The following is a 27,938-nucleotide window of genomic DNA, read 5'->3' on the forward strand; positions in this document are numbered from 1 at the left end:
AACCCTAGTACCTGTCAACAAGGTACTAATACCAAAGAATATTTAATATTGGAATTTCACATTAACAGAAAGGACAAGGCAACACACCAAAGGAACAAATACATTATTTACATTGTTACATTGCACAGATAAGTAAAGGTTGTCCACAGTATGGATGAGATTAAGAGAAAAACAGAAAATAAAAGCTCTTGGAGGCACTTCCTTTCCAGGATCAGTAATGTGCTGGAGGTGGTTTCTTTTCCAGTGCTGCTAAGATTTGCATAACCCATGAATGTAAGATCTAGAACTTCTTGGCAGGTTTCGTGGTAGCCAGAACTGGAAAACGTGGCTTCATGAATGTCCTTGATGTCTTGCACAAATCACAGGACAATTTCTGCTGGATCAAGAACACTTACATACAGGCAATGAAAAATTTAAAGAGCCTGTTTACTTAAGTTGTCATCCTGAATCAACAGCCTAATTCTGGGTTTTTGAGAACATATAGCTAGTTACCTCAAAATCCAAACAGTTATCCAGTGACCATAAAATAACGTAGGTAGGAGAAAGGGACACTTAAAATTACCCCTAGGGGATTTTTGCAGTCTCACCCCTTCAAACCCTCTTGCTAAGCACAAACCCTATGTCCCCTGCATCTGTCTTTCTGGTGGGGGAGAACGTGGAGCATCAAAAGGTTCTCCTTATAAGACACGCCTACCCCATCACAAGCAGTACTTCATAGGTACTGCCAAAGTATGCATTGATGTTACATGACTGAGTCTTAGGGCTTGTGTGCTCCCCACTCTGTCCTCTTCTTGCTCCCCTTGCATGCCCCACTTAATTATTTCCTGGTTTGCAGGAAACTATAATTTGCAGTTACATCTGAACTGGCAAAGAAAGTATGGTTTGTGCTTTTTGCTCCAAACCAGGATTGCAAACTAGTTTCAAACTGTAGTTTGCAGTCCTGCTTTGGAGGGGAAAGTGCAAACCATACTTGGCCACTTCAGATGCAAATGCAAACTATGGTTTGCCACACAAGCCGGGAAGTAATGTTTAAGCAGAATGTGCAACAGGGGAAGGGATCATACTTAAGCACATGAACACAGGGTTTGTTCCCATAGTGCCAAACCATGTTTTAGTGTTGCATGTGAACCAACCCAATGAGTATATATTTTCCATGGTGCATAGGAGGGGCTAGTTCTTTCAGCAAAGCTTCCCAGAAAGAGATTAGATGGATCTGTGGGTAAAATTTTGGCAATCTCCTGATGGACTCTTGCTGGCTTTATATCTCCCATGCCCTGTAAGACGGTGTGGCTAAATGAGGACAACCTCAAGAACTTTCGGCTTAAGCTGTTTTCACCCACGTAGTTGCTTGCTTCCCCTGATCTCACAATTACTGGCACTATCTTCTCAGTCTTGCCTATGCTTTCACAATGTTAGCAACTCTCTATTTCTTTGGCTCAAGCTATTTTCAGGCATGGGTATGGCAGATATCAGCAATCCTAACCTGTAGCAGAGCATACGAGATGTATCTGAAAGACATTTATTTGACATGGTCCTGATAGAGATTTAGAAGACTGTCTTTAAAAACAAAAACAGCAGTAGCTCAATCTTCACATATTTAGGGAATGTAAATATTTGCTTTCTCCACAAAACCAAAGTAGGCATGCCAAGTCTCTCCACAATTTAGGTAAAAGCAGCCTACTGCGGGGTAGGGAGAGAAATATGGTATTAAACCAAAGGATTGCACCTAGCCATTTCTATTGCAGTGAGGTTCACCTTACTGAAAATTGTACATGGCCATGTGCTCCCATGTAGGGTTGCAGGATGTTCACCTAAAGACTCTTGTTCCTGAGAAGCTTCCAGAGGGAAGCTTAGCACCTTTCGATTAATATTACCATTATGTTGTGGCCCTCCTTCCATCCAATCAGCAGCATTGCTGCTACGCTGCACCACCCTCCCACTTACACTCTTATTGACAGAAGAAGGGAACATCTCTTGTAGTAATCTGACAGTCCCTCTCCTCCTTCCCTGCGAGCAAGTCAGTTGCTTTTCAGATTGATGAGCTCCTCTGTCTTTTAGTGCACTTCCAACAAATTGTTAGTCATTAAACTCTCAGCCCCTTGGTCCTACCTGAGAAATGTGCATCAGAGTCTGGGCCACAGACAATGGGAACACAACAGGTAGGGGGTAGCAAGACAGACTCCATCAGGCAAAGCTTCAGCCAAAATGTTCTCTTGACAATCAGTACTGAAGGAAGAATAGGGGTAGTGCACTGAAGGCAAGCATATGCAGCAATGGAATCACCTGCCTTTTGAAATAAGACATAATTACTTTGCAGGTGATTCACTAGACATGCTAGAATTCAACTTAAGAAGGCCTGCTTTGTTTGTTTAAAAGGGAAACAGATTGCAGAGGTGATTTCTTAGTACATATACTCTTAGCCCTTGGCCTGAAATGTCCAAGTTAGGATAGCTCAGACACAGGGATAGGTGCAACCAAGTCACATGCCTGAGGGAGATCCCTACAGTCTGGGAGAGACAGCTCAGAGTATAGCTACTCCTCCAAACCCATCAATAACCACAACAGAGAGACTTTCATTCAAAGAGATACTGAGATGAGCCTAGCTGCCAAGAGGAACTGAAAGCCTGACTCCACTGTGGATGCTAATGGGAACTGCAGGGTAAAGAAGAAGCACATTCACGAAAACCTGGGCAAAAACAAAGCACCAGCAGGAATATACAAGCTTAGATAGAAAGATGGATATCTGGAAGGACAAGCAATACAAAACAACAGCCTCTCCAAAGAGAAGCTACACTACAGTCCATAGACAGGTGGCTAGATAGTGGTTTCCACATGTTCACATGGAAGAAAGAGTCTGTTATTCTGGCAGACACACAGTTGTAGGCCAGGCTCCAGTAAGCGAGGTTAGAGGGATCAAGGAGTCCTGACACTGACATTTTGCTCACAGCTTGGGGGTAACAGGCATTATCCACAGGTTTGCAAGTCTTTGCTGCACATATATACCATTGAGCGGATGTTCAAATGGAAGACTCTTCTGTTGAGGTCCCACGAAATCGAGTCTGTTTACAAGAGTCCTGTGCCAGAAGGAGAGTAATTAGCGAATTCTTACTGTGCTGCAGGCACAGGGTAACTACAAGAGGCCATGGACACATAACACCAGCAGTCCTCCCGAGGTCGTCTTTACTTCCTATTGTGGAAGCCATGAGAAGCCCAGATTTTAGCCTAAGGACCACTTTAACTCCACTCTTCTAGCTTCACTGTTTCTCTGTACATCTTTCATTCATGGACACTATCAACAGAACTAGCATCAAGCTACTTAACCTGCCTGCTCTGGGACACTGGGGTCTAAGATTAACCTTTGAACTCTGTCCATTAGTGCATCGTATCAGAATCTGATGAAAGTGACCCAACTTGACAGCAGCTTCTTGATCAATACTTTAGGAATGGGCTTGGGGGCCCTAGTTGTAGTCACATTACACACTCTTTCATGCCAAAGAGGAGAGCATGAGATTACAGGCAGCCACTGCTTATATATAAATATACATATAAAAATTGAACTCACCTCTTTCCTGTGCTCAAGGGACTTCAGCTTTGCTCGAATCACAGTGATTGTTGGAGTGGAAGCAGGTTTCTGTAACTAGACAAGATGTGGACTGAAACTCTAGCCTCTGAACAACACTATACTGCCCCCCTCCATACTCAAATCAAGCTAGGATGTACCAGGTTGCTAGCAACTGGCTTGCTTAAATTCAAATTAATTTCTGACATGAAGTTAGTCATGCCACACAGATGTATGGTAGCTTGTAGTGTCTGACAAATGTCTGGGAAACTGGTTTGCCCCAGAAAGAAATATGGGGCTTATATTCTGAAGCAAAGAATATCCAAATGCGAAAATGGTCATGAAGCAACAGAAGCACAAGCATCAAATCCAATTGGGAAGGGGAGAAATAGCCCTTTGTTACTGGGGAAAGAAAGGATTCAAGAACTCAGAAGCACAGGGCAGGTTAGATGGGCTTAGGGCACAATCAGATACTGAAGATACACCAGCTGAGGGCCTATAGGATTTACTGGAAGCCCACCACACTGGCAGAATGCCAGAGGTGCTATCGCCATAACAGATACACTGCCGGAATGCCCCAGATACACCAGCACAGCTGAAACAGGGCAGAGGCATGGGCAGCACAGGGGAGAAGCACAGATCTTATACTCCTTCAGTCCACAGCTATGCCTCCATTGATGGTACAACTTTCTACCTCTCAGGTGAGCCTCTGCGCACAGGGGGAATGGGTGCTGCCACCAGGATGTATGAGCTCATGGGTTGCTAGGGGAGGCTGTGGTACTTGTGTGCAGAGTGTTGTATTTGGGGTCTCGGACCCCTTTCTGCAGAACTGCCTGGAGTCTCTCAGGAGCTGTGGGATAGCTGCCTGTGCTACTGGGGCTCACACGTTTGGGGTGCTGCAACGTTCTGCAAGTTGAAGGGATGTGATATCATTGTGACCACGTCCCCAGATCAGCCAGCATGGGTTGGTTTCCTCTGTTTCTGAGCAGTGTAGGAGCACCATCTCCACCTTGTCCTGGGATTGGTGGGAAGTGGTGCTGCTGCCAGAGATGCGACTGGTGTTTCTGTGGCTCCCCCCCCCCCTTCCACCATGCTTCCCCCTCCTGTCTTGAGCTGAGCATGTACTGGATACAGCAGCTGTTCCTAGCATAAATGCTGCATAGGATTGCTCTTAGTCATGCTAATGAGACATCTAGAGCTTGAGACTGGACCTAGACATCCTGTTGTTCTCAGAATGTATTAGGGAGCCAAAATAATGCAGATAGATATGAAATGCGGGCAACATCTACCAGCAACCAGTAAGAGACCCCATTAGTGTAATGCAAGGAGATCCTTCTTTCAGCAGTTCTTACCGTGCTGACGTTCTCCTTACTACCGTGCTTTGGATCCTTAGTGCCTGCAGACTCCAAAACATTCCCTTTTTTGTCCAAAGACACTTGACTTCCCAGCACTTTACGCTGTATTAAAGAAAGGAAAATATTACTTTGGAACTATAATTGGGTGCAGAAGGGAAAGGCAACAAAACAGTGGAGCCTCAGTAAGCTGGCAGGCGGGGAAAGAAACTGGTACATGATGTACTTTGGTACAGTCATAAGAACATAAGAGCTATGCTGGATCAGACCAAAGGCCTATCTAGTCCAGCGTTCTGTTCACACAGTAACCAACCAGCTGCCTCTGGGAAGCCCACAAGCAGGTTATGAGTGCCATAGGACCTTTCTGTTCCACAGCAACTGGCATACTGCCTCTGATACTGGAAGTAGTATACAGCCATCATGATTAGTAGCCATTGAAAGCCTTATACTCCATGAATTTGCCACACATCAAAGTCATTCCAAAAGATAAAAAGCTTCTTGCTGCCCTTTAAGTATTTGCACAGATATTTAGCTCTGGATCCCACCTTTGGCTGGGCTAGTTTGCTTCCCTGATAGAGGAAGATGAGCAATCTGGTATACCCACTTCATCCTATTATCTCTCAAAGCAAGCAATGGCTTTGTGCTCATGTCTGGATCAATAACTATTGTGCATCAAGGCTATTGAGGGTCCTATCTCATAAACCCATGGCCTACCTCCATTTGCACTCTATGCTTAATTGCAATGAGTTCCTATAGCTGAGAAGCGTATGCTCTAGAATCAGAGATTAACTTGCTCCCTTTCTATGCTGTTAGACCCTTTCATCTCTGATTAAGAACAGGGAAGAAGCCATAACTAAATGAGATGGAAGAGAGCCATCTAAACTTTTATCAGTCCCTGCTCTTATGAGTGCCCATAATGGACCAGCATTTTCATGAAGTGGCAGAAAAGTCCTGGTGCGAGTGTCTATTCCACTTCTCACTTCCTGTACTGAAACTGCCATTGCCTATAAAGTTAAGAGTTACACAGTCCTAACCCTTTCTGTTATCTAGGAGGAAATAGACAATTACTGGGGAGCATCACTCTACAGCCCTAGAAAGCTGTTCACAATATATACTCACCATGCCCAGTTAGAAAGTATATGCATCTGGGTAACATACAACATACCCAAAAGGTTCATCAGTGAGAAGCAAGTAGTCCTATTGTGGCAGAAGGAATTGCTAATACAACAATTCTTACCTTGATTAGGCCACTAAATGAATGAGTGCGGGTGCGTTTCTGAGTCTGAGGTGTGGGTGTACCTCTCTGAGGAGTGAGAGCTTCAGGGTGCTTCTGAAACTAGGAAAACACACGCCTTATAGCATCGTTAGTTCTGCACTGTTGCCCAGCAACCCATGCCAAAGCCCAATCGTGGTTCCCATGTATGCCTTTCTGTTCCAATCAAATTGCCCATGCCCCCTTCTATACTTGCTCCCAGTCCATTTCTGGCCCCAACTCAAAGTGCTGGTTTCAACCTTTCAATGGCTTGGGATCAGGATACCTGAAAGAGTGCCTTCTCCCACATATATCTACCCAAACCTTGAGATCCTCTTCAAAGGGCCTGCTCTGGGTGCCTCCACCCATTGAAATGAGGGGTGGGGGTGGGTGGCTACCAGGGAGAGGACTTTTCTTGGTGGTGGCACCCTAGCTGTAGAATGCCCTCCTCAGAGAGGCTTGCTTGGCTCCTTCTTTGTGATCATTTTGGTGCCAGATGAAGGCTTTTAAAACATTTCTCCCAGGCTTTTAAAGAATTTGTTCAATGGTTCAAAATCTTAGTATTTTGAACCATTGTTTATACGTTGTGTATGTTTAGTCATACTCTAAAAATTGTTTTTTTTCCTCTCTCTGCTGGGAATGCTTGTGCTGCTATTTACCATTTACAGTATTGTACTTTAATACTGTATTTTATTATTTTAGGTTGTGAGCTGCCCAGAGAACAGTGTTATTGGGCAGCCTATACAAATTCCCTAAAGAAAATAATCATAATACCTGTTGAATGAGCTTCTTTTTCTTGGCAGAGTCTGGCATATTATGAACATGGCGGAAGAGTTCTTTCAGTGCTTCCTCTGTATGCTGCTGTGTGTCTTCCTGGTGGACAGAGCAATCCAACAGCCCTCGCTTCTTGAATTTTAGAAGCTGGAAGTCTTTGAAATCCCGTGGCACTGGCAGGTCCAGGTCATCCTAGGGAAATTCAGAAGGACACTCAGCCCACTAACCTATTTTGTTCTAGCTAGTCCTGTCCCAGAAGATTGTTAACATGCCACTCCAATAAAAGCTGTCATGACACTAATAAATCTAGCATGAGTCTCTAGAACAAAAGAGGACAGAGATGGGATAACCTTAAAGAAAAGTGAAAACCTTTTACTAATTATTACAAAAAGAATTTAATATATGCTAACGTGAACTACTATTTTTGTTTAAGTTTCCATTGAAATGATTATGTTAACAATACGATACATATTTTGTAACTTTTTATTCCTCATATTATGGAAATTTATTTTGAGGATTATTGGAAGATGATGTGTTTTGTCTACATATTGTATAATATAATGAACTGGCATTATTTTGTTGCAATTAACTACAATTTAAAAGTGTGTGTGTGTGGGGGGGGGAGTGGCATGAATCTAGCATGAACAGGGCAGAACTTGGCTGAACAGCTCAGGCCCAACCCTTTCTCCTCCCCTCAAAAATGCTGTGTGCTGTACCCAAATGCTCTAAGGCAGTCTTACTTTTTGACAGTTAAATGAGAGCTTGTCCAGTTTTCTAAAGTGTTTAACTGAAATAGAGGGCATTTTATTGGCAAGGATATATATCAGGCTATATGGCAAGGGCTAATTCTGTCTGTTCCATCCCTCAAAGCATGGATTTCCCCCAGCAGAATCCCTTCTGAGCAATTCCTGTTCACATCAGAAGATTTGCTTCAGTTTTCAATTTGCTGACCTGACAATGCCCATCCTGTACGCTCCCTTCCATTACCTTTGAGGCATGTGCTCTGGAATCCAAGTAATGCAGTCTGGCACATTCCCGGATGTATGCTGGAGCCTTGAAAGATGAGTGAAACAGAAAGAGTCAGACAACTATACGCCAAAGTGTCCCTGACTCTGAAACAGATACATGGTCCCACAGTAGTTGCCCCAGTTCCTTGAGACAAGCATTGAACAGTCAGTTTCAGCACTGAACAGTCAGTTTCAGGGATGCTTTGGCCAATGACCAAAGAAATGGCAGCTTCTTCTTTCAAAGAGCATGAGGAAGGCCACCCCAATTACTGCTTTTGAAGTGTTCAATATGCTTCCTTTACAGCAGGGGTGGGGAACCTCTGGCCCGTGGGTCACATGCAGTCCATGGAGCCTTTGGATGTGGCCCATGGCATCCCCACAGCAATTAGGCTTAGAAAAAAAGGTTCCATTCATGCAAATGGGACCTTTTTTCTAAGCCTAACTGCCACATGAAGGGGTTGAGGGAAGGGAGGTTGGCAGCTGGGGTGGGGTTAACCCTTCCTGCAAGTTGCCCCCCCCCATCACCCTCCGCATATAGAAATTAGACAGAAAAAGGTTCCCTTTCACCTTTTTTCTTAACCTTAATTGCCACCCAGAGGGGGAAGAGAGAGAAAGAAGGAGGGGAGATTTACATGATTGGCTCTACACACTATTGCCATTCAACCCCCAGCAGGTTACCCATGAGGAAATATGGCTTTCAGGCTAAAAAAAAAGTTACCCACCCCTGCTCTACAGGCAGTAGGGTCATCCAGGATGAGAGGTCAGTCCTTTGTTCACCTCTCAGGTATGTTGTGCACTACCAGTTAAACGAGCTCTTGCCCAGTTTTCTTAAAGATATTAAACCAACTAGATGGCATATTATTTATACGGATATATAGCAGGCTTAATGGCAAAGAGAGACTGGTGAGGACCCGGAGGGCATCCTCAGAAGCCCAGTGGCCATAGCAACAACTGATCAGGAAAGGGTGCCCTAACTGATCAAGAAAGGGGTAGAAGCAGAGTTTGGAAGCTTTAACTATAACGACTATCACAGCACTGTCTGAAACTCGTGAGTGGAGGACATCTTGCTGTCTAAAATCGAAAACGGAGATTTTTCTTTTGTCAATGCCATGCCTGCTTTGCCCAGCAGAGGGAGCAGGAACATTACCTACCCTCTCCAAGGAAGCAAAAAATAAAGAAGACAGGTGGAGCATTTCAAGATTGTTCATATAACAGACCTCCCCCCCCCCCCCAAGCAGCCACATGGGACATTTGGGGAGCAGATCCTGAGAGCTGGAGGATCCTAGGAGCACCTACCTTGAAGAGCTTTTGTGAATGCTTGATCATGAAAGCCATCCCATTATTCAGTTTGGGAATGTTCTCCTGCAGGTCACTGGCAGTCACCTAGCAACAGTGGGAAGTACCAAGGCAGGCTAATTAGCCGGTGAGTTGCAAGATCACTGGTACAGGGGGCAGGATACAACAGCCAAGCGTGGAGAGCATAGTGGGGCTCTTTCCCAGCCTGACCTTTTGTGTTGCTATACAAAACAGGGCACTTACATTTCGAGGCCACAGAATGTGAGGTGCAAACATAAGAGCAAGGTTATGAGCTGACATCTTGTTCCTGTCCTGCTTCTTGGCTGTCTGATAGAGCAGATCCAAGAGCAACTTGAGCAGACTGCGGTTGGGGGCTGGCAGAATCAAGAAGAGCAACTGCAGTGCTTCAATCTGACGCTCTTTATCTGGAGTATTGGTCTTGTTGCCCTTGCCATCAAACTGCATCAGGTCTACAATCCAAGAGTTAGGATAACATCTGTAACGCAGAGCAGGCTACAAGAAAACCCAGTCACACAGACTTCAGGAGCTCCACCAAGTTTAATGAACTATCCCTTTCTAACTTCCCATCACACTCCTTTGCATTCCCTAAAGCCTTCTCTTCCCCAACATAATTAGAAACCCCAAAACCTTCATGCTTAGATATTCCTAACATGACACTCCCCTTTTGAGCCAATGGGCACATTTGGTATTTGAGGAAGTGCCATAGACACCGTCACAAAATGGCCACTATAGTGGGTGTGGCCAGTCAGAAAACACCCATTACACAGAAATAAAAATGCTGAAGCTGAAAGACAAGAACCTGAGTACAAGGTGGAAGTGGGGCCTTAGCCCCAAAATACAAAATCCAGTACCCACAGTTTTTTGCCCTAACAGAACACCTATTTCACAGAAGGCAAGCCAATTAATTACCCCAAACCAACTCTAAAACACATTCCTCTTAAATTAATTTCCCCAAATTGGAAGATCAGCCCTGAAATTTCCCCCAAATGTATTACCCAAATTAATTCCTGCTCAATTAACTGTCAATCTACTCAATTTCCCTTCTGCCTCCCGCAGGATCTCTCTCCCTGGACCACCAGCCAAATACACACACCTTTTCTCTCCTCAGATCACCTACCTACCCACACACCCTGCCTCTCCCTGGATGATTGCCCAAACACACATGGGCTCAGAGGTTCTCTGGGCAAATTAAGATGGCAAATGGCTGGAGTCTTAGCAGGTGCTGCACTTGGCAGTATGCCCACCTGCCCTGAAGGACCCCAAAAAATCCCCTAAGAAAAAAAAGATGGGAAAAGGGCAGGAAAGCCTCGTGGATACCCAGCAGGGCTCCACAGATACACTGAAGAAGCCCAGAGTATGCCTTCCTCCTATCTTAACCCAATAGCCTTTGCAATGAACAGATAAACCCAGGTTATTTCCCCAATGCACTTGTTTCTGTTTCTCCCTCAGCTCTGGCTCACCTGAAATTTTGAGGTGTGCATGGAAATGTTTATGGGTCAACAGAGGCTCTGGTAATTCCCCCAGGAACATCTTCAACAGAGTGGCCACATCATTGGAGTGGAACTCCCCTGAATCCAAGTCAATCTCTGTCCCACTGTTCAGGGCTTCTTTCAGATTCTGTTGCCTGTTGCTGTTCCCTGGCACTCGGAACAAGCCTTCCACCCGCAGATCTGCACCATGATAGGAAAAATAAGATGGAGGGGTACCAAGCATGTGCTAAGGGTAATATTATCACTTCCCAATCTTTTATGAAACCTTCCCAATCTTTTCTCCTTCCTGTTCATGCAATATCATTGGAATACCCTACAGAGCCCTAGCACAAAAGAATCACTGAAACATCTGAAGTTGGGGGTGGCAAGAGAATGTTCATGTCAAGAAACACAGCTCTTCTATGGTTTACCCAGGTCAGAAGTTAGGGAAATTGTCAATGCCAAATCTGTGCCCGAGACCAGTCCACAATCTTTGATTTAAGAGAGAAAGGCAGCCAAATGCCACTTACTCTTATGCAGATACTCAATCAGTTGAGATATTTGAGCAATGCCTTCTTCAGTCAGTGGAGCTCCAAATACTACCCCTTTTTCTGGAGATTAAAAAAAAAGGAAGACATGAGCAGCCAAGATGGAACTCCTGATCCTGTTGCAAGACTCAGAACTGACAAAGTTTTTTTCCACTGTTCCGAAAAGATAGAATTAAAAGCCCTGGGCCTGATTATGTGTTCACTTCCCACCCTTGTAAATGCCCCTCCAATTAACCGCTCATCAGATATCCAATTTTATAAAGCATCTTATTATGCTCTGTAAAGAAAGCTATGCTGCAAAAGAGATACTTTAACTTTTATTTTGGATCTGTTTCAAACTGACCCCAGAGAACAGACTCCACAGAAAGATAAGCAAGATATAAGAACTGCCTTGCTGGAGTAGACCAGTCCATGGAATCCAGCATTCTGTTCCTAACGGTGCTCAATCTGATATTTCTGGGCACTACCACATAGGGCATAACAATGGTGGCCTTACCTATCTGTCCCCAGCATCTGGAATTCATAGGTACACTGCCTCAGTACAAGGATACTCTGTTGAGATGCTTTTAGGTTGCTCTGTTTCTGTTGCCCAGCTCTAAGCTATATTTCTTACTTTTAACTGAGTGTACTACATTTGGATAAATGCCACCTGCATGCTTCAAGCCAACTCTTGATTCCTGGTCCTCCTCCAAAGGACATGAGGAACACCGAAGGTTACTTAGCTATAAGATTTTGGTTACATAAAGAATTGTATCCCACCTCCTTCCTCCAAATTGCTTGGAGTGGCTGAAAGGTTTCCTTCTGCAAAAGTTTATATTTGTACAGGAGAAAAGGGTTGGGAGAACCCCTTAAAACTGAAAGGCCAAGAGAAAAATGTTAGCCAACACATTAGGCTCACCTTTGCGTTTCAGAGACATCAGGGAACGGAAAAACCCTGAGGAAGTGCCAGCCCCACCAGGCAACTGTGGGTCCTCCTCTCCCATCAGCTGGGCTAGCTCTGCCCCAGGCAGGTCGATCAGCCTGGTAATGTTGCTGACCACAAGCTCTGTGAATGCCTCAGGTTTCTCATGTCGCAGCTTCTCCACCAAGAAGTCTGGATTGAAAATGATTTGATGCCGCTGAAGAGAGGAGTCATTGCAGATAACAAAACTGCAGATGGCATCACTGAGGAATACAAAGAAAGATGTGTTACTTTCAAGGACATACCTGCACACAATACAGCAACATACATCAGCCATATAAGAGTTACCTGTCGCTGCAAGCACACCCCAATAGCAATTAAGCCAGATGGGGCTGGTGTTTAACCTGCAGAGAATCTTTTTCTTCTTCGCTTATTTTTTATTATAAAATTTCAACAAAAGAAAGGAAAAAAGAAAAAATGTGGCTACATAGATACATGCGCGCGCGCGCACACACACACACACACACACACACATGCACATATGAATGAAAATATAGGTATCTAAGAACAATATATAAACTTCAACAAAAGCAGACCAAATATCCAGGTAAGTATCCATTTGCAGCTGGCATCTATACACTACCCATTCAAATGTTGAAAGGGTTGTAAAGTCTTCAATCCATTGTATTACAGGAGGTGAGGGTTTATCCTACCAGTGTTGTAATATCAGTCTTTCAGCCATCAGAAGGGCATGGAGAATCCATTTGTGCTGACCATGCATTAAATTCCAGGAAGCAGGTAGATAATTTAAAAGTGCAGGCACATCAGTAAATATTAAGGAGTATTCCAATACAAAATTTATTGCTCCTCAAAAGGAGCAACTATTGGGCATTGCCAAAACGTATGTTTAAAAGAAGCATTAACTATGTTACACCTCCAACTAACTTAGACAAACCCTTATTAAAGAGATGTTGCGGCATCCAATAGACATGAAACAAAAGTGTTTGCCTACAATACAGCAACACAAATCAGCCATGTAAGAGCTACCTGTAGCTACAAGCACACGCATGCAGCAATCAAGCCAGATGGGGCTGGTGTTTAACCTGCAGAGATAGTGTTTTAGCCTGTAACTGTTATAGGAATGCAAGCACTGCACACCTGTGATTTATGCAAACACTGCAGAATACTGCTTACTATGCTGGCTATACTTATCAAAAAAGAAGTAGTAGTCCTTTATGTTTTATGCTATTTTGGTACTACACACATTGTCCTGCCAAGTTTACATACCAGGCCCAATAACTGGCCAACATTTGGTACTTATAGTCTATACAAAATAATTCAAGTAAGGAACACCATGTTTCCTTTACCTTTTTAAGACAAAAAGTTTTATTTACTAAGCTTTTTCAGTTTTTTATAATATAAAACAATCTGCTTCATTTCTGGTACAGGAATTGTGTTCTAAAACAATAAGAACATGGGAAAAGGATTCCAGAATAGAGCCGAGGTGGATGTTACATCAGGTCTATAGAAAGATGGCACATTCCATGGCATGTTTACATCAGATTTCTTTATTTCTCTACTTTTCTTGGAGGTGCAGTCCTACAGCACAAATATAATTAATAACTCTTTTCTTAGAGGTGAATTTTGTAAAATTTGTTGCAAGCTAAACATTTTAAAGAAGTTTCTGCAAGAACATACCTACACACAGGATTAAAAAAAAACAAACACCTGTCATCTGAATTTATCTGAATTATTTCTTGTGAGCTCTAGTGCCTTGACATAGTGAGACTTTGTTTTTTGTTTTGTTTTTTACCAAGACTACTGAAAACCACCCCTTTGCAGGCAACACTTGACAATAGTTGAAAGTACAACAGATACCCTGCCATGGTAGGTTATCTACTGGGGTTGAGCTAGATAGTAGGATCTGAATAAGCAGAGCAATGAGCTTGGTAAAAAATAATTCCAAAAGCAGAAACAGCCTTCTCCAGCCTATTAGAGAAAGCAAGCTGCCAAGTGCAGTCCGATTGTAGCACTGTTTCGTAGGCTTTCCCACAGTTTGACGTGCTTAGAAAGCAAGCTGAGAACAAGATGGAGCCGTTCAACAGAAGCAGCTGGGGATGACTGCTGTTGACTTCATATTTGCAGTGCATTATGCAGTCTTAACATATATGCCAGCCAGGGCCAGCTCTGCTGCTAAGTATGCTTTGTCCAAAATCTCTTACACTCTTAACTGGATCCAACATCTCCTTCTAAGGAGGGCTAATGCAGTAGTGAGTGTCTTGGCCCAATAAAATTGCTCTCTCTATAAAACAGTTGTGCTGATTATTTGCAGATCCCCCACCACTGTCCCAGCCATTATCCAGACTTTAAAGAAAACCCACTGAAAAGTCAAGTGGTTTTCAAGCAATAGTCAAAGGGCAGCAGGATACCTGCCCATCTGAGGGTTTTCAGTTCTTATCTTCCAGGAAACCTGATAGCACCTACAGCTGAAATAAATAGAAAGTCAGATCTCTTACACAAGCGCTGAAAGCTTCTGGTGAGGCATTGGGAAGCAGAGGCACAGCAAGAATAACTTGTTCCTTGTTTTCAGAAATAGATCTGCCTGCTCCAGCACAGCCTATGCAAATTCCATGCACACTAAACAACACAAAGACTCATTTATCAGCCCTCTTGGCACAAATGCATCAACCTTCATGTAGAGCCAAAGCAGAACTCAGATCAACCAACTTGTGTCACTTTCTCTGGGGCAGTGAAGGTGGAGCTGGGATGCTAGCCGCGCCACCTGCATCGAACTAGAACATGAACGGGAGAAAGATTGCCTTTGACATATTCCTTGATAACGTCTGTTTATATTTTGAAGTACTACTTTTAGGAAGTATTTGATTTTTAGAGGAAACCCCCAACTGCTCAGCCATTTTATTTGGGCCCCCAGCTATGTTCAACTGCCTCTCTCATGCCTGCTGGTATATTTTGCTTATTCACATTACATATATTATTTATTTTTTACTGTCAATGTGCATGGTGATTTTCAAAGTATAGGTCCCTGCCTTTAGGAACTTACAATTTGAATGAATAATCTAATGAAAGGGCAATCTAAAACTTGGCACACAGGAAACACTGGAGGAAGGGGAAGCAAGAGTAAACAGAGAAAGAATATGCAATCATTTCCTGTGTTTGGGCTTGTTCACCGGCTCAGTTGCTTTAGGGCACATATGCTGTGTGATTTTATTGTGTTTTATTGGTTGTGAACCACACTCTGGGATTATTTTATAATGAAAAGTGGATAATAAAATTATGTCTGTGTATATATGCATGAGTTTGCCCCTGACTAAGTGCCCATTGCTGCATTTGGCCCTCAGGGGCAAAAAGTTGCCCAACTCTACTGTAGGGCATAGGATTGAGGCAGGTAGACAGAAACAACTCCCTTACCTTCAGTAGTAGCTACTTCCTTGATCTCACATTTTTCTCATCTGTCTACTGTGGAATTCCTACTTCTTCATTTATTTCCCATGCTATCCATTCTCCACATTTATGCTGTGGAATGCCATTCTCACTCCAACACCTATATTTGAGAACTATATATTGTGCTTTTCCCTTTCTTGCCTCACTATTTCTGTCCGCAGGACTGAGTTCATGCTGTTTTTCCTCCTCTGCTATGTTTATTGCTAGCAGCATTATTATTCATCAAGCCACTGATATCTACTGCCACCAGTTCTTGCCTTCTGAAGATTCCTCCTTCCCCACTCCCTCTCCTTCCCAGTTCAATATCTTACTAGTTTCTTCAGGTTACAGACAAGTCACATGCCTACTGAATTTGTTTCCAGCCTTGATCAACGGAGGGAGCAATCGTATGGCCGCTAGTCAGTGGCTAGATAGCTATAGGATATGTGTTTTTCCGGGAACCGACCTCAGAGCCCGCACTCTGAGGTCGGTTCCTGGAGAACCGACCTTCCCTCTTTCTGAGCTGCCTTGCAGGCAATGCAGAACAGCCCCACGCTCAGAAGAGGAGTGTGGAGCAGCCAAAACAGGGTGTTCCGGGGTGGGGAAGGTGGAAACGCTGGTACGACACATCCTATGTGTCGTACCAGCAGCCTCCTCCCTCGCTCTGCCTTCCCACAGCTAGACAGCCAAAATCAGCTGTCTAGCCACAAATGCAGGGCAGGAGAAGCGCAGAGGGAACAATCCCCTTCGTGCTTCTCCTGCCCTGCATTGGATAGGTGGTCACCTCCGAATTCGGAGGCAGCCACCTATCCCCATAGGATTGCGCCCTTAATTACTGTCCTTAATTCTACAACTAGGCCCAGGTACATTGCCCCACACTGTTCCAAATCTTATCTCTCTCTAATGGCTTACCTTCCACATTCGAGGCAAAATTCTTGTCCTTACCTTCAAGTGCCCTTATGATCTTGTCCCACCTTACCCGGTGGATCTAATATCTCATTGCTGGAAGCTATCAAAACTTGGAACTTTAGGATTTAACCCAACCTTGCTTCTTCCATTGGCTTTGCCATTCTCACTTTTCAGAACCCTCTCCCATGTCACCTTACTCCAGACCAGCCTTGTGAACGTATGTCTTACATAAAACTCTCCTTAAAATCTCCCCTTCTCAGGTTTTTTACTCCCCAGTGTGCAAGTACATTTGATGTACAAGATTGAGATGCAGCCCTTGTTGTCTGTATCTGAAGGATCTGCAAAGTATAACTTTCCTCTTGTTTTAACTCTTTAAAACACCGTGCATTTGGGACATGCTGTAACGAACAAACAAGTTGGCTTGAGGTTCACTGCCTTTACAACTACGATCCAACCCCACTTTTATGATTAGAGACCTCACAGTTGGAAATAGCTAATCTGTGCTACGCTTTACTGGGCTTTGTAATTTTGAAAGGTCAGTTGATCAGCAACACTCCCTCGCACAAAAATATGCCTGCCTATTATTATCGCTAATGAAATGGAAATGCAAAACAGCACATATAATCACAAGTCTTTTCAGACTGCCCAGTCATATACAATAGAAAAGGCCCTGCACTGCAGCCATGTTAAAAGGCAGGGAGGATGTGAGCAGCCCAATCCCCCAGTCTGCATAATGTTAAAAAAGTCCGGGAGGCAGTATTGTGGGAGGGTCTTGTTTGCTTTGCACTTCGGATTCTCTTTGTTTTTATCACCATGGTATCCCACGGTTCAGTACATTAATCTTCCATGTTGCTGTCATACTCTCCATTCTCTCCTTCCAGTTAGAAAGGGAGTGGGCAGGAGAGGAGGAAAATAAGAAAGTTGTGTTTGCTTTTATAGAATACAGTTTGCTGAGTTTTGTTTACTAGGGCTGTAGACATATCAGCGAGAAGAATTTTGTGAAAAATCAAATCCAGCGGGTCATTGATCCAGCGCCATATAGGGCAACAAAGGAGAGCTGGGCTTAAGGGAGAACCTGCCTGGTTCTCTAGGCACCATTGAATACCTTATCAGGCAAGACCCAATTGCTCAGGAATTTGAAATATTGTCTTAGTCATGCTCACATTTTAGGTGAAACCTAAAACTTTGTTTTTGTTGGTTTCTGGGAGCTTTCGGCTGGTGCCTAGGAACTTAAAATATTCATCCAGACACAATGTTAACTACCTAATAGGGTGAACAACACCAAAGCCCATTCCAGATAAGGCCACATTAGAAGATGATTGTTCTATCACCACAGGGTCCAGGAATGTCATAATACAGCAGTAGAATAGTTAACTATAAGAGCCAGTGGCTTGGTTTGCACATAACACTAAGCCATGGTGTGGTTTAATGAAATCTGGCTTGTTGTGTCCAAACTCATACGTGCAAACAAACCATGGTTGTAGCCAATCAGCAACAAACCACAAATAGAAGCCATGGTTGTTGGCTTATGAAATCTGGCTTGTTTAAACCATAGCTTGCCATGATGTCTGAACTTACCCCTGGTTTGTTCGTGCTGTTGTATGCTCTGAAAAAGACATGCCCAGCAAGTGTAGCTTGAAAATTAAACTGCTCTGAAGACTGGCAAAATGGACCGGAGAGAAACAAACCAGAAATAGGAAAAACAACCATGGTTTGTTTGGTCACCTGCAAGACAATTCATGGGTAAAGCAATAAACCATAGCTTAGTGTTAAATGTAACTGCCACCATTACAAAGAGCTAAAAGAGGTCCCTAGGAAAAATCAGATCAGTTATTGATAAGCAGATACTGCCTTTAGTGTTTAATCAATTCCTTGCCGGGAGGAAAGTATCTCTCTATCTCAGAAAACAGAGAGGCACTGAAACCAATCTCTAAGTAAGGGTTTTTAACAATTAAGGGGTTGGGGAAATAAGAGTTATGGAGAAAATAAAATCTGTACAATATAAGATACAAATTATGGAAAAAGATGCTTGTACTGCATATTAATGTTGGCATTTCTTTCATCCAGAGCTGCAGTCATGCTGTCTATATCTCAAGCCCCAGGCAATAGAAAACTGCAAGGGCTATGCCATCAAACTAAACAATCATTGCTTTGACTACATATGAGTGGGGACCATTCATAATTAGTCCTTTGATCATTATTCTCTTCAGTTTGAGTTTTTTTTTTCCTTGTAGACAAGATACTTCCAGGAAACTTATGTCATCTAGCCACTTTCCCATTTACTGACTCCCAAATAGGATCAAATATACATGTTAAGTCTCAGTTCTAATTTAAGATGTAACCAGACTGCTTTTGATTAGCTGTACATGACATGGGTTGTAAAGTCATTATGCCCAGATCTTGCGTACCAGTCACACTTCCTTCTTTCAAGGACTACCGTCTCCTCTTAGTAGCGCTGACATCTTCCTCTTCTTAAAGCTTCTGGGCTTGAGTCAGGTGGACAATCCTTATAAGGCCAAACTCACTGCACTGATGCACACCCATCTGCCTATGGCCCTGCTCACCTGGAGAATTCTCTGTGTGTGGATGTGTTCCCGCCAGCTTCCTGAATGTCTGCAGCTCTAGTGTTTCATAGAGCTAGATCCTTTCATTTACACAGATAGGGGGAAGGTGTTGCCAGCACTACTCCCTTTCAAAATCTCATTCAGGTTTCAAGTGAATTGTTTTGCCCAAATCCCCATGAAAGGTATATATATCCACCCAGAGGAAGTACAGTCAGGGCCAGAAATATTGGAACAAGGATAACTGCTTTGGCAGTTGGCCTCTGTACACCACCACATTGAAGTTGAAAGAAAACACACCCATATGGGAGCGAAGTCAGGACTTGCAGCTGTAATTCAAGGGGTTTGACAAAAGTGGGGCACTAACCATTCAGGAAGTACAGCCAGTGGCATACACACACACCCATTGTTGGTGGCTCATAAGTAATGGAACAAAGCAACATCATTTCAAACTTCAGGATCGCCTTTAATACCTGGATGAAAATCTTTTGCAGTCAATGACTGCCTGAAGTCTGGAACCCATGGACATGACCAAATGCGGAGTTTCCTCCCTCGAGATGCTTTGCCAGGCCTTTACTGCAGCTGCCTTCAGCTGCTGCTTGTTTGTGGGTCTTTCTGCCTTCAGTCTTGTCTTCAGTAAGTGAAAAGCATGCTCTATTGGGTTGAGATCAGGTGACAGACTTGGCCATTAAAGAACATCCCACTTCTTTGCCTTGAGAAACTCTTGGGTAGCTTTTGGTGTATGTTTTGGATCATTATCCATCTGCAATATGAAGTGGCGTCTTATCAGTTTGGCAGCATTTGGCTGAATCTGAGCAGAAAGTATAGCCCCATACCCTTCAGAATTCATCCTGCTGCTTTTATCAGCAGTCAGGTCATCAATAAACACCAGTGACCCGGTTCCACTGGCAGCCATACATGCCCATGCCATAACACTGCCTCCACCATGTTTGACAGATGTGGTATGCTTTGGATCATGAGCTGTTCCTTTCCTTCTCCATACTTTTTTCTTCCCATCATTCTGGTACAAGTTAATCTTGGTTTCATCAATCCAAAGAATCTTATTCCAGAACTGGGCAGGCTTTTTTAGGTGTTTGCTGGCAAAGGCTAATCTGGCCTGTCTCTTCTTGAGCGTTGGTTTGCACCTTGTTGTGAAGCCTCTGTATTTACATTCATAAAGCTGTCTCTTGGATGTTGACAATGACATGCCTACCTCTTCAAGAGTGTTCTTGAACTGGCTAGATGTTGTGAAAGGGTTCCTCTTCACCATGAGCAGCATTCTGCGGTCATCCACTTCAGTTGTCTTCCGTGCTTTTCCAGGCCTTTTGCTGTTGCTGAGCTTGCTAGTTAATTCCTTCTTTTTCAAGATGTTACCAACAGTTGTGTTGGCCACTCCCACTGTTTTTGCTATCTCTCTGATGGGTTTATTTTGTTTCCTCAGCCTAATGATGGCCTCCTTCACTCGCATGGACACCTTTTTGGACCTCATGTTGGGTGTTCCAGTGAACAGCTACCAAATGCAAATGTAACACTCAGAACCACCTCCAGGCCTTTTATCTGCTTGACTGGTCATGGGGTACCCAGGAAACAGGCCACACCTGGCCATGCAGCTGCTTGTCAGCCATTCGTTCCATTACTTATGAGCCACCAATGATGGGGGTGTGTGTATGCCACTGGCTGTACTTCCAGAATGGTTAGTGCCCCACTTTTGTCAAACCCTTTGAATTACAGCTGAAAGTCCTGACTTCGCTCCCATCTGGGTGTGTTTCCTTTCAACTTCAATGTGGTGGTGTACAGAGACCAACTGCCAAAACAGTTATCCTTGTTCCAATATTTCTGACCCTGACTGTATGTCATCTGCATCATGTGTGTGTGTGGGTGTGTACGTACCAGGCTGGACTATAAAAGTCATAACTACCAACCGGAGGCAATTGCCTCTGGTGGAGTGTTTGGTTGCCATGAAAGTAGCATAGGCTGCCATACCACTTCTGTCTTTGTCTTAACCTGCAGTGAGAGGTTTCAGGGTATGATTTTTTTTTGGGGGGGGATGCTATTGCTGTATTATTCAGCTGTGCTTAGTTCTTCTCTAGACTTCTGCTGGCTCTAGGGTGGATTTGTCACATTTAACAATATATGTGAATTATGTTTAGTATACTGGGGGTATGTGTATATATATTTTGCTAAACATGGATGGCGCTGTATTATCACCTTGTTCTTTATTGATATATTGCAAGGGTGGGGAACCTTTTTCAGCCTGAACATTTTTCAGCCTTTATGAATGATCTTCTGGAGACTACATACCAGCAGGCATAGGACCAAAGTCAAAAGGGGGCAGAACCAAACCCACATACATGCCTCATTTACACACATTCCCATCCATCCATCCACCCACACATACGCACCCAGCCACACACACACCATTCTCACAAATCCATCTGTACATATACCGTTCCACTCATACTCATCCATCCATCTATATCCCACCCCCTTCACATCCATCCATACACACTCCTATAAATCCACCCTTCTCTCATCTCTTTCATTTCATGTATTATTATATTTCTATACCACCCCATAGCCAAAGCTGTCTGGTTGGTTCTCTCCCCATGCAGTAATTACAGTTAGAAAAAAGTCTGATTCGCACAAACGTGAACTTTGGGGGGGGCGGGTTGGGATTTTTATGGGTGGCAGCACATAAGGAGTAGGTTAACTCTTCCCTCCCCAGCTGCCTCCACTCCTCAAATCTCCCCTTGCAGCAATTAGGCTTAGGAAAACATTCATGCATATGGGACTTTGAAAAAAAGTCTTATTGTTCCTTGGGGGTCAGGAGACCTTGAGTCAGAACCAAAGGCTTAGTGGGTTGCATCTGGCCCATGGGCCAGAGGTTCCCAACCCAATATACTGTTAATGAATTTTGTATTTTTTTATTAGCTGAGTTGGTGTTTTCTTATTGAACGATTATTGTAGTATTTTTATTCATATTGTGATTTTTAATTCATGTTTAATTCATATTTTATGCATTTTATTCATATTCCAATGATTTTTTTCATATTGTCCTAATATTTTTGTATTTTATATTATTGGCCATTTTGGGCTTCCTTCTGGAGGGAAAACTGGGGTACAAGTCTCATTTATTACAACTTAATTCTGCTTCATTGTGTCATTCCAAACAACATCAAAGACAGGCAACCACCTGCACCACATGGAAAGTTATGGAGGAACACCTTTAGAACTCAGAGTATATAAATTTATCATTATCTTGTACTGACAATTGATTCTCAAGGGAGCCTAGGCAGGAGGGCAGACCTTCCACAGGAACAAATAGCCCTAGATTCATGCCTATTGTGCAGAGTCTGAGGTCTTTACACTGTTGTCTTAATTCTCAAAACATGTACTGGCTGGCAAAGTCAAAGACAGAACATGTTCCCTCAGGGGCAGCAAAGTCCCTATGATAAGCACGCCAGAGGGAAAGCATCAAGGAGAGATATCAACTCCAAAAATACTGCAGCCAGTCTTACAAATTCACTTTAATACAGGCAAGTTCATGGTGTCATCAAAATCCCAGGGGGAGACTTAATTATCAGTAATGACTATTAAGTGAAATGGCACCATATATCAGGTGCAAATAATATTAATATACATATATACCGAGTTTTGTACTAGTGCAATTTTGGTTGCAGATTCAACTTTTAAAAGCATGTTCTAGCTAAACCATCAGTGAAAGAACTGGACAGAATGGTAACTACTTCCACAGTTTAGTATCCTGCTAAAAGCTCCTACTAGCCAGTTGTTCTGATGCCCTGTTATCCATCCCTGCACCATCTGGAGATTGCAAGCTGGGCATGTGAGGTTGTTTTTACTGCAACACCTGAGCTGCAGAATGGTCTCCTTGGGGAGGCTTCCCTGCCCCTTTCACTGCTTGCCTTTCAGCAAGCAGCAAAGCCATGGCTTTTAAAATAGGCTTGTGGAGTACAGTAGCTCAATTTCTGTTTTGCAGACATGATCTACATTCTATTCAGCCTGTACTTGAGGTTTTAAGTGTTCATGTTTACATTGTTTTATTTGATTATGCTAGCTACCTTGAGGGTCTTTTGACCAAAAGGCAAAACAGAAATGCCTTCATGAATAAGCTTGGAAGGGATTTTGCCACAGTTAGGGAGGTTACACAGAGAAGACAATGTAGTAGCTCGGGTACTGGTATTATCTACCTCCTTGAAGTTCAGCCACAGCAAGGAGACAAAGCAGAACAAGAATCCAGTTGCTTAGGACACCAACAGGGAATTAGCTTGGTCTGTTAAATTACTGAGAAGATAAAGAACTCATCCTCAGAGGTCCAAGGGAGGGCAGATTGTTGAGCACGAGGGCCAATTTAGGCCTGCAGGAAGCAGAGTACAAATATTCTTGAGTGAAGCCTTGAGAAAATCAAGAGGACTGACTCACAAGCAAGGAGGAAATAGTTAGAAAAGAACTTTTGAGTGTTTCTTACGCAGTGTTGCAAGTTATCCTGCCAACAAAGACAGAAGTGGCAACAATTGGGGTTGGACTTGATGGTCTTTGTAGGCCCTTTCCAACCCCACTATTCTATGAATTGCATTATTTGTTAGCTTGTTAACTCATTAACTCTGCTCCTTTCACATGAGGACAGAGAACCATACTTCAGACTTTAGACTGCTATATCCAGATTCTAGAATAGTCTATGGGCCAGAAGGGGTGGTCATTACCTTCTAATTAAACAAGGTAGCCTTTTAATAGTCTACAACCCTAGCAAATTATCCATGATGGCCACCAGGAATGAGTAGCTTTCACCAAAAACACAAACACCTTACTCTTGTATGCAGCAAGAGCAAACGTTGTGTGCCTCAGTGTCGGACCTCTACTAGACAAAATGGCATAATCTCTTGAAGCAGGATCGTAAGTACTGGTTTCATGACCCAGGCCAACATGAAGGCTAGAGCATACCAGTGATGGGAATATGCTCTATATTTGTCTCCATCTCCCACCATCCATACCCTGAGACCAGCACCTCTGAATCGAAGGCAGGAAGCGGTTTCCTGGTAATACTTCTGCCACCACCGCACAGCCACACCAGCTTACAGTTCTACCCCTACCCACCCCAAATGCCCTTGCACCTTGGATTTCCCCACCAACCGCCGCTCCATAACCCTACAACAGGGGTGGGCAACGTGCGACCCTTCAGATATCGCAGGACTGCAGTTCCCATCAGCCCTAGCCAGCAGAGCCAATGGGGAGGGATGATGGGAGTTGTAGGCCAACACATCTGGAAGGCCACTCGTTCTCCACCCCTACACTGCACTACCAACCTGCCCCTCTCTAGCTCGCCCTTCTCTGCTCCGCCTCAGCTTCCCAAGCGCCCTCAACATAGTCCCGTCCTTACCCACAAACTCGCTTTTCACCTTCTCTTCCCTTCACAACCGACTCCGTCGCCATCTCATATCTGCCGCTTTGCCGTCCCATTGGCCGTTCAACTTCGAAAGCCAATTGGCTGCTTCCAAAGAAGTCCCACCCGCCACCGCCGCCGCTTCTTCACACGGTTGGCCTGTTCGAATGTGGCAAACGCCTAACGAGCTCCCCCGTGCTTTGGAGGAAGAATAGACAAAAAAGGGGCGGGGGGGAATATCGTGCGCTAAGCATTCTGGAGCATGTAGTTTTCTCGGCGACGTTTCAAGCCCCTTTTTATGAACTAGTATTAACTGGGCAGGCGTAAGAGAGGTTATTAACGAGACACGTGAAGCTTGTCGTAACGTGGGGATGCAGAGATGGTGCTGAATTTTTCCTTACCACAACAATATTTAAAAGCGTAGGAGCCCACCCCGCAAAACTTTGGTAAGTATAGGAGTTGGGTTGCCAGCTAGCTATAAAAAACCGCCTGGCTTGCTCTTGTGCATAACCATAATTTGAATTTCAGAAATCAGCTGGGTAATGCTAGTCAGAGCACTGAAAAGTCAAAGCACAACTAAAGGGCCCAGCTCAAAATCTGGCAGTTCTCTCTCTCGAAAACAAAAACAAGGCAGGCAGAGAGACAGGCACTTTTCTAGTGGCAAATTATTAAAATTATTATTACATTTATAGCTTGCCTTTTTCCTCTTCCAAAGAACCCAAGGCAGCTTACATGGTCTTCCTCCGCACCATCTTATCCTCATAACAACCCTATGAGGTAGGTTAGGCAAAGTCACCCAGTGAGCTTCTTGGGTGTGCTGGAGGTAATGAGGGTAGAACTGGGTTAAATAAAACATCCATTATTATTATTAATTACATTTCTATACCACCTCATAGCCAAAGCTCTCTGAGCAGTTTACAAACATTACAAACATTAAAAATACAGTATACAGAGGTTAAAAGCCATTTACATTAAAAACCATGAACAGACAATATACACAAAGGCAACATATATCTAAAACAACTTCAAGCAATCAACTGTAACCATAAGACAAATCTAGGATTGATTAAATCTCATCATATGCTGCCAAATGCCTGGGAGAAGAAAAGGTCTTGACCTGGTGTTGAAAAGACAATAATGTTGGCACGAGGCAGGGCTCATTGGGGAGATCATTCTGTAAGGGGGGCGGGGGCACCACCGAGAAGTTCCTCTCCCTTGTTGCTGTCTTCTGAGCTTCCCTCAGAGTAGGCAGCCAGAGGAGGACCTTAGATGTTGAGCGTAATGTATAGGTAGCTTCATGTCAGGAGAGGCGCTCCATCAGGTATTGTGGTCCCAAGCCATGTAAGGCTTTATAGGTTAAAACCAGCACCTTGAATTGGGCTCAGAAACATACAGGCAGCCAGTGCAAGCAGGCCAGAGTTGGTCTTATATGTTCAGACCTTCTTGTCCCCGTTATCAATCTGGCTGCTGCATTTTGCACAAGCTGCAGCTTCTGAACTGTCTTCAAATGCAGCCTCATGTAGAGTGCATTTCAATAATCTAACTTGGAGATTACCAGAGCATAGACAACTGAAGCCAGGCTATCCCTATCCAGATAGGGGCGTAGCTGGGCCAACCGAAGCTGGTAGACGGCACTCCGTGCCACTGAGGTCACCTAAGCCTCAAGTGACAAAAGTGCTCAAGAAGAACCCCCAAGCTGCGAACCTGCTCCTTCAGGGGGAGTACAACCCCATCCAGAACAGGTTGAGCGCCCTCCATTCGGTCAGAAGAACCACCCACCAACAGCATCTCAGTCTTGTCTGGACTGAGTTTCAGTTTATTAGCCCTCATCCAGTCCATTGTTGCAGCCAGTGCAAAAGAGGAACCAGGCAGTGAGTGTGTAACCAGTGGGGAGAAGGTGCAGCCATATTCACACAAAGAGGTACTTCAGTTAAAGTCTAAACATACTTCAGTTCTTGTATTCTCACAAGAAACCTCAGTTTGCGGGCAGGTGTGCATCTAACTGGGAGCTGCAGCCAATGCAAGTGTGCCTGAAATATGAATATGTTTGCAAATATTTTTGTAAGATCTACATACTTTTGGTGTATACTTCAAATCAAGCTTCCATTTATTTGATTTGCACTCTTATTTAGGAGAGCTAAATAAAAGCAAAGCAGTTGGCAATTTTATATTGACAGATAATCATCCAATGTATTTCAATATACATATCACCTTCTTAGTGAAGAAGGCTGCTCTCTATGAAGCTCATGCCACAATAAGCCAGTTTTGTCTCTAAAGGCCAAACCAGTCTACCACGGTCTTGCTGCCACAGTCTAAAGAGACTATTCTTCAGTGCTTTATTTTGGGGAAGGAACTTAATGAACAGAATTATCACCAAATATCTCCGAAGATGAGTATGCTTTCAAACTCATTGCATCTGTAGAGGAAGATAGACAGAGTGATTTTTTAAGGATGCTTCCAACCCTATGTCAGCAAGCAGTATATTTGAAAAAGTAAAAAATAGCCAAATTGCTTTGACTTTCAAATATCTATGGAGGGAGGGCTGGGGTGAAAAAATATGTTTTGAAACTGTATATTGTTGAATGTGGTATGTGGACAGGGCTGGCCCAAGACATTTTGCTGTCTGAAGTGAAGAACAAAATGGCACCCCCTCCCAATCCATGTATGAAAGCAAACTGATCTGCCAGATGAATCTGTCTTCAACACTGATGAAGGTACAGCATCCTCCACTGCACCTGAAGGCAGCAGGGTAACCTAGGGGGCACAGAGCAGGCTGCATGGCACACAGGTTTTTCCTCCAACACCTTGCTGCCACCTCCCAAAATCTGCTGCCTGAGGCGATTGCATCACTCTGCCTAATGGTAGGGCCATCCCTGCATGTGGATGTGACTTAACCCTGTTAAATGGTTCAAGAAACACCTTACCCCATGCTGCTAGACTAGACAGACTCAAGATTACCAAAAGAAGGGATACAAAATACTGTAAAAGAAAGCCATGTGAATGCTATAATTTAAGATAACAATCCAGACAGCCAGTGTGGTGTAGTGGTGAGAGTGTTGGACTGGGAGTCAGGAGATCCAGGTTCTAGTCCCCACTTGGCCATAGAAGCACACTGGGTGATTTTGGGCCAGTCACAGACTCTCAGCCCAAACTACCTCACAGGGTTGTTGTTGTGAGGATAAAATGGAGAGGAGGAGGATAACGTAAGCTGCCTTGGGTTCCTTGCAAAGGCGGGATATAAATGCAATAAATAAATAAATAATAAAGAATCCTTAAGACAACCAAACAGAAGACATCATCAAGACACTTACTTCTGCAGTAGTCCCACTGAAACTATTCCACAGAGTAAAAAGTTTCAGATTTCTAGTTTAGGGCACAATCCTATGCATGTTTGACAGAAAAAGTCCTACAACTCCCAGCATTCTGGAGTTGTAGGACATTTTTATGTCT

At 43.7% G+C, this 27,938-nt stretch overlaps 1 protein-coding gene across 5 annotated transcripts; it reads right to left on the reverse strand.

Annotated features, from left to right (window-relative positions):
* Nucleotides 1-24,606, reverse strand: ARHGAP19 (Rho GTPase activating protein 19). 5 transcript variants are annotated; one of them, XM_084846599.1, is made up of 13 exons: nucleotides 24,486-24,580; nucleotides 18,108-18,254; nucleotides 12,177-12,442; nucleotides 11,261-11,341; nucleotides 10,722-10,931; nucleotides 9,484-9,710; nucleotides 9,241-9,327; nucleotides 7,925-7,990; nucleotides 6,938-7,129; nucleotides 6,149-6,247; nucleotides 4,912-5,016; nucleotides 3,563-3,637; nucleotides 1-3,074 (listed from the first exon to the last, which is right to left on the reverse strand). In XM_084846599.1, exons 2-13 carry the CDS (start codon nucleotides 18,146-18,148, stop codon nucleotides 3,018-3,020), a joined length of 1,506 nt encoding a protein of 501 aa, XP_084702725.1. In that variant the 5' UTR covers nucleotides 18,149-18,254; nucleotides 24,486-24,580; the 3' UTR covers nucleotides 1-3,017. The 5 variants fall into 5 exon arrangements, with proteins under 5 accessions (XP_084702725.1, XP_084702724.1, XP_084702723.1 ...); XM_084846600.1 differs by having other exon boundaries at nucleotides 10-3,074; nucleotides 3,563-3,631; nucleotides 24,486-24,563; XM_084846598.1 differs by lacking the exon at nucleotides 18,108-18,254 and having other exon boundaries at nucleotides 3,563-3,631; nucleotides 24,486-24,606.
* Nucleotides 24,607-27,938: the final 3,332 nt, after the last annotated feature.

This window comes from Heloderma suspectum, chromosome 3, assembly GCF_057233095.1.
Source record: "Heloderma suspectum isolate Gila_16-S chromosome 3, 16-S_ref, whole genome shotgun sequence".
Taxonomy (NCBI): Eukaryota; Metazoa; Chordata; class Lepidosauria; order Squamata; family Helodermatidae; genus Heloderma; species Heloderma suspectum.

Excerpts from the sequence above, each read along its gene's own strand:
- ARHGAP19 (XM_084846597.1), bottom strand. The coding sequence starts at position 24,565 with ATGGGACGGCAAAGCGGCAGATATGAGATGGCGACGGAGTCGGTTGTG. Across the intron at positions 12,443-24,485 it reads GGTGAAAAGCGAGTTTGTGG|TGATGCCATCTGCAGTTTTG; the intron begins GTAAGGACGGGA and ends TGTATTCCTCAG. Across the intron at positions 11,342-12,176 it reads GATGTCTCTGAAACGCAAAG|AAAAAGGGGTAGTATTTGGA; the intron begins GTGAGCCTAATG and ends TTTAATCTCCAG.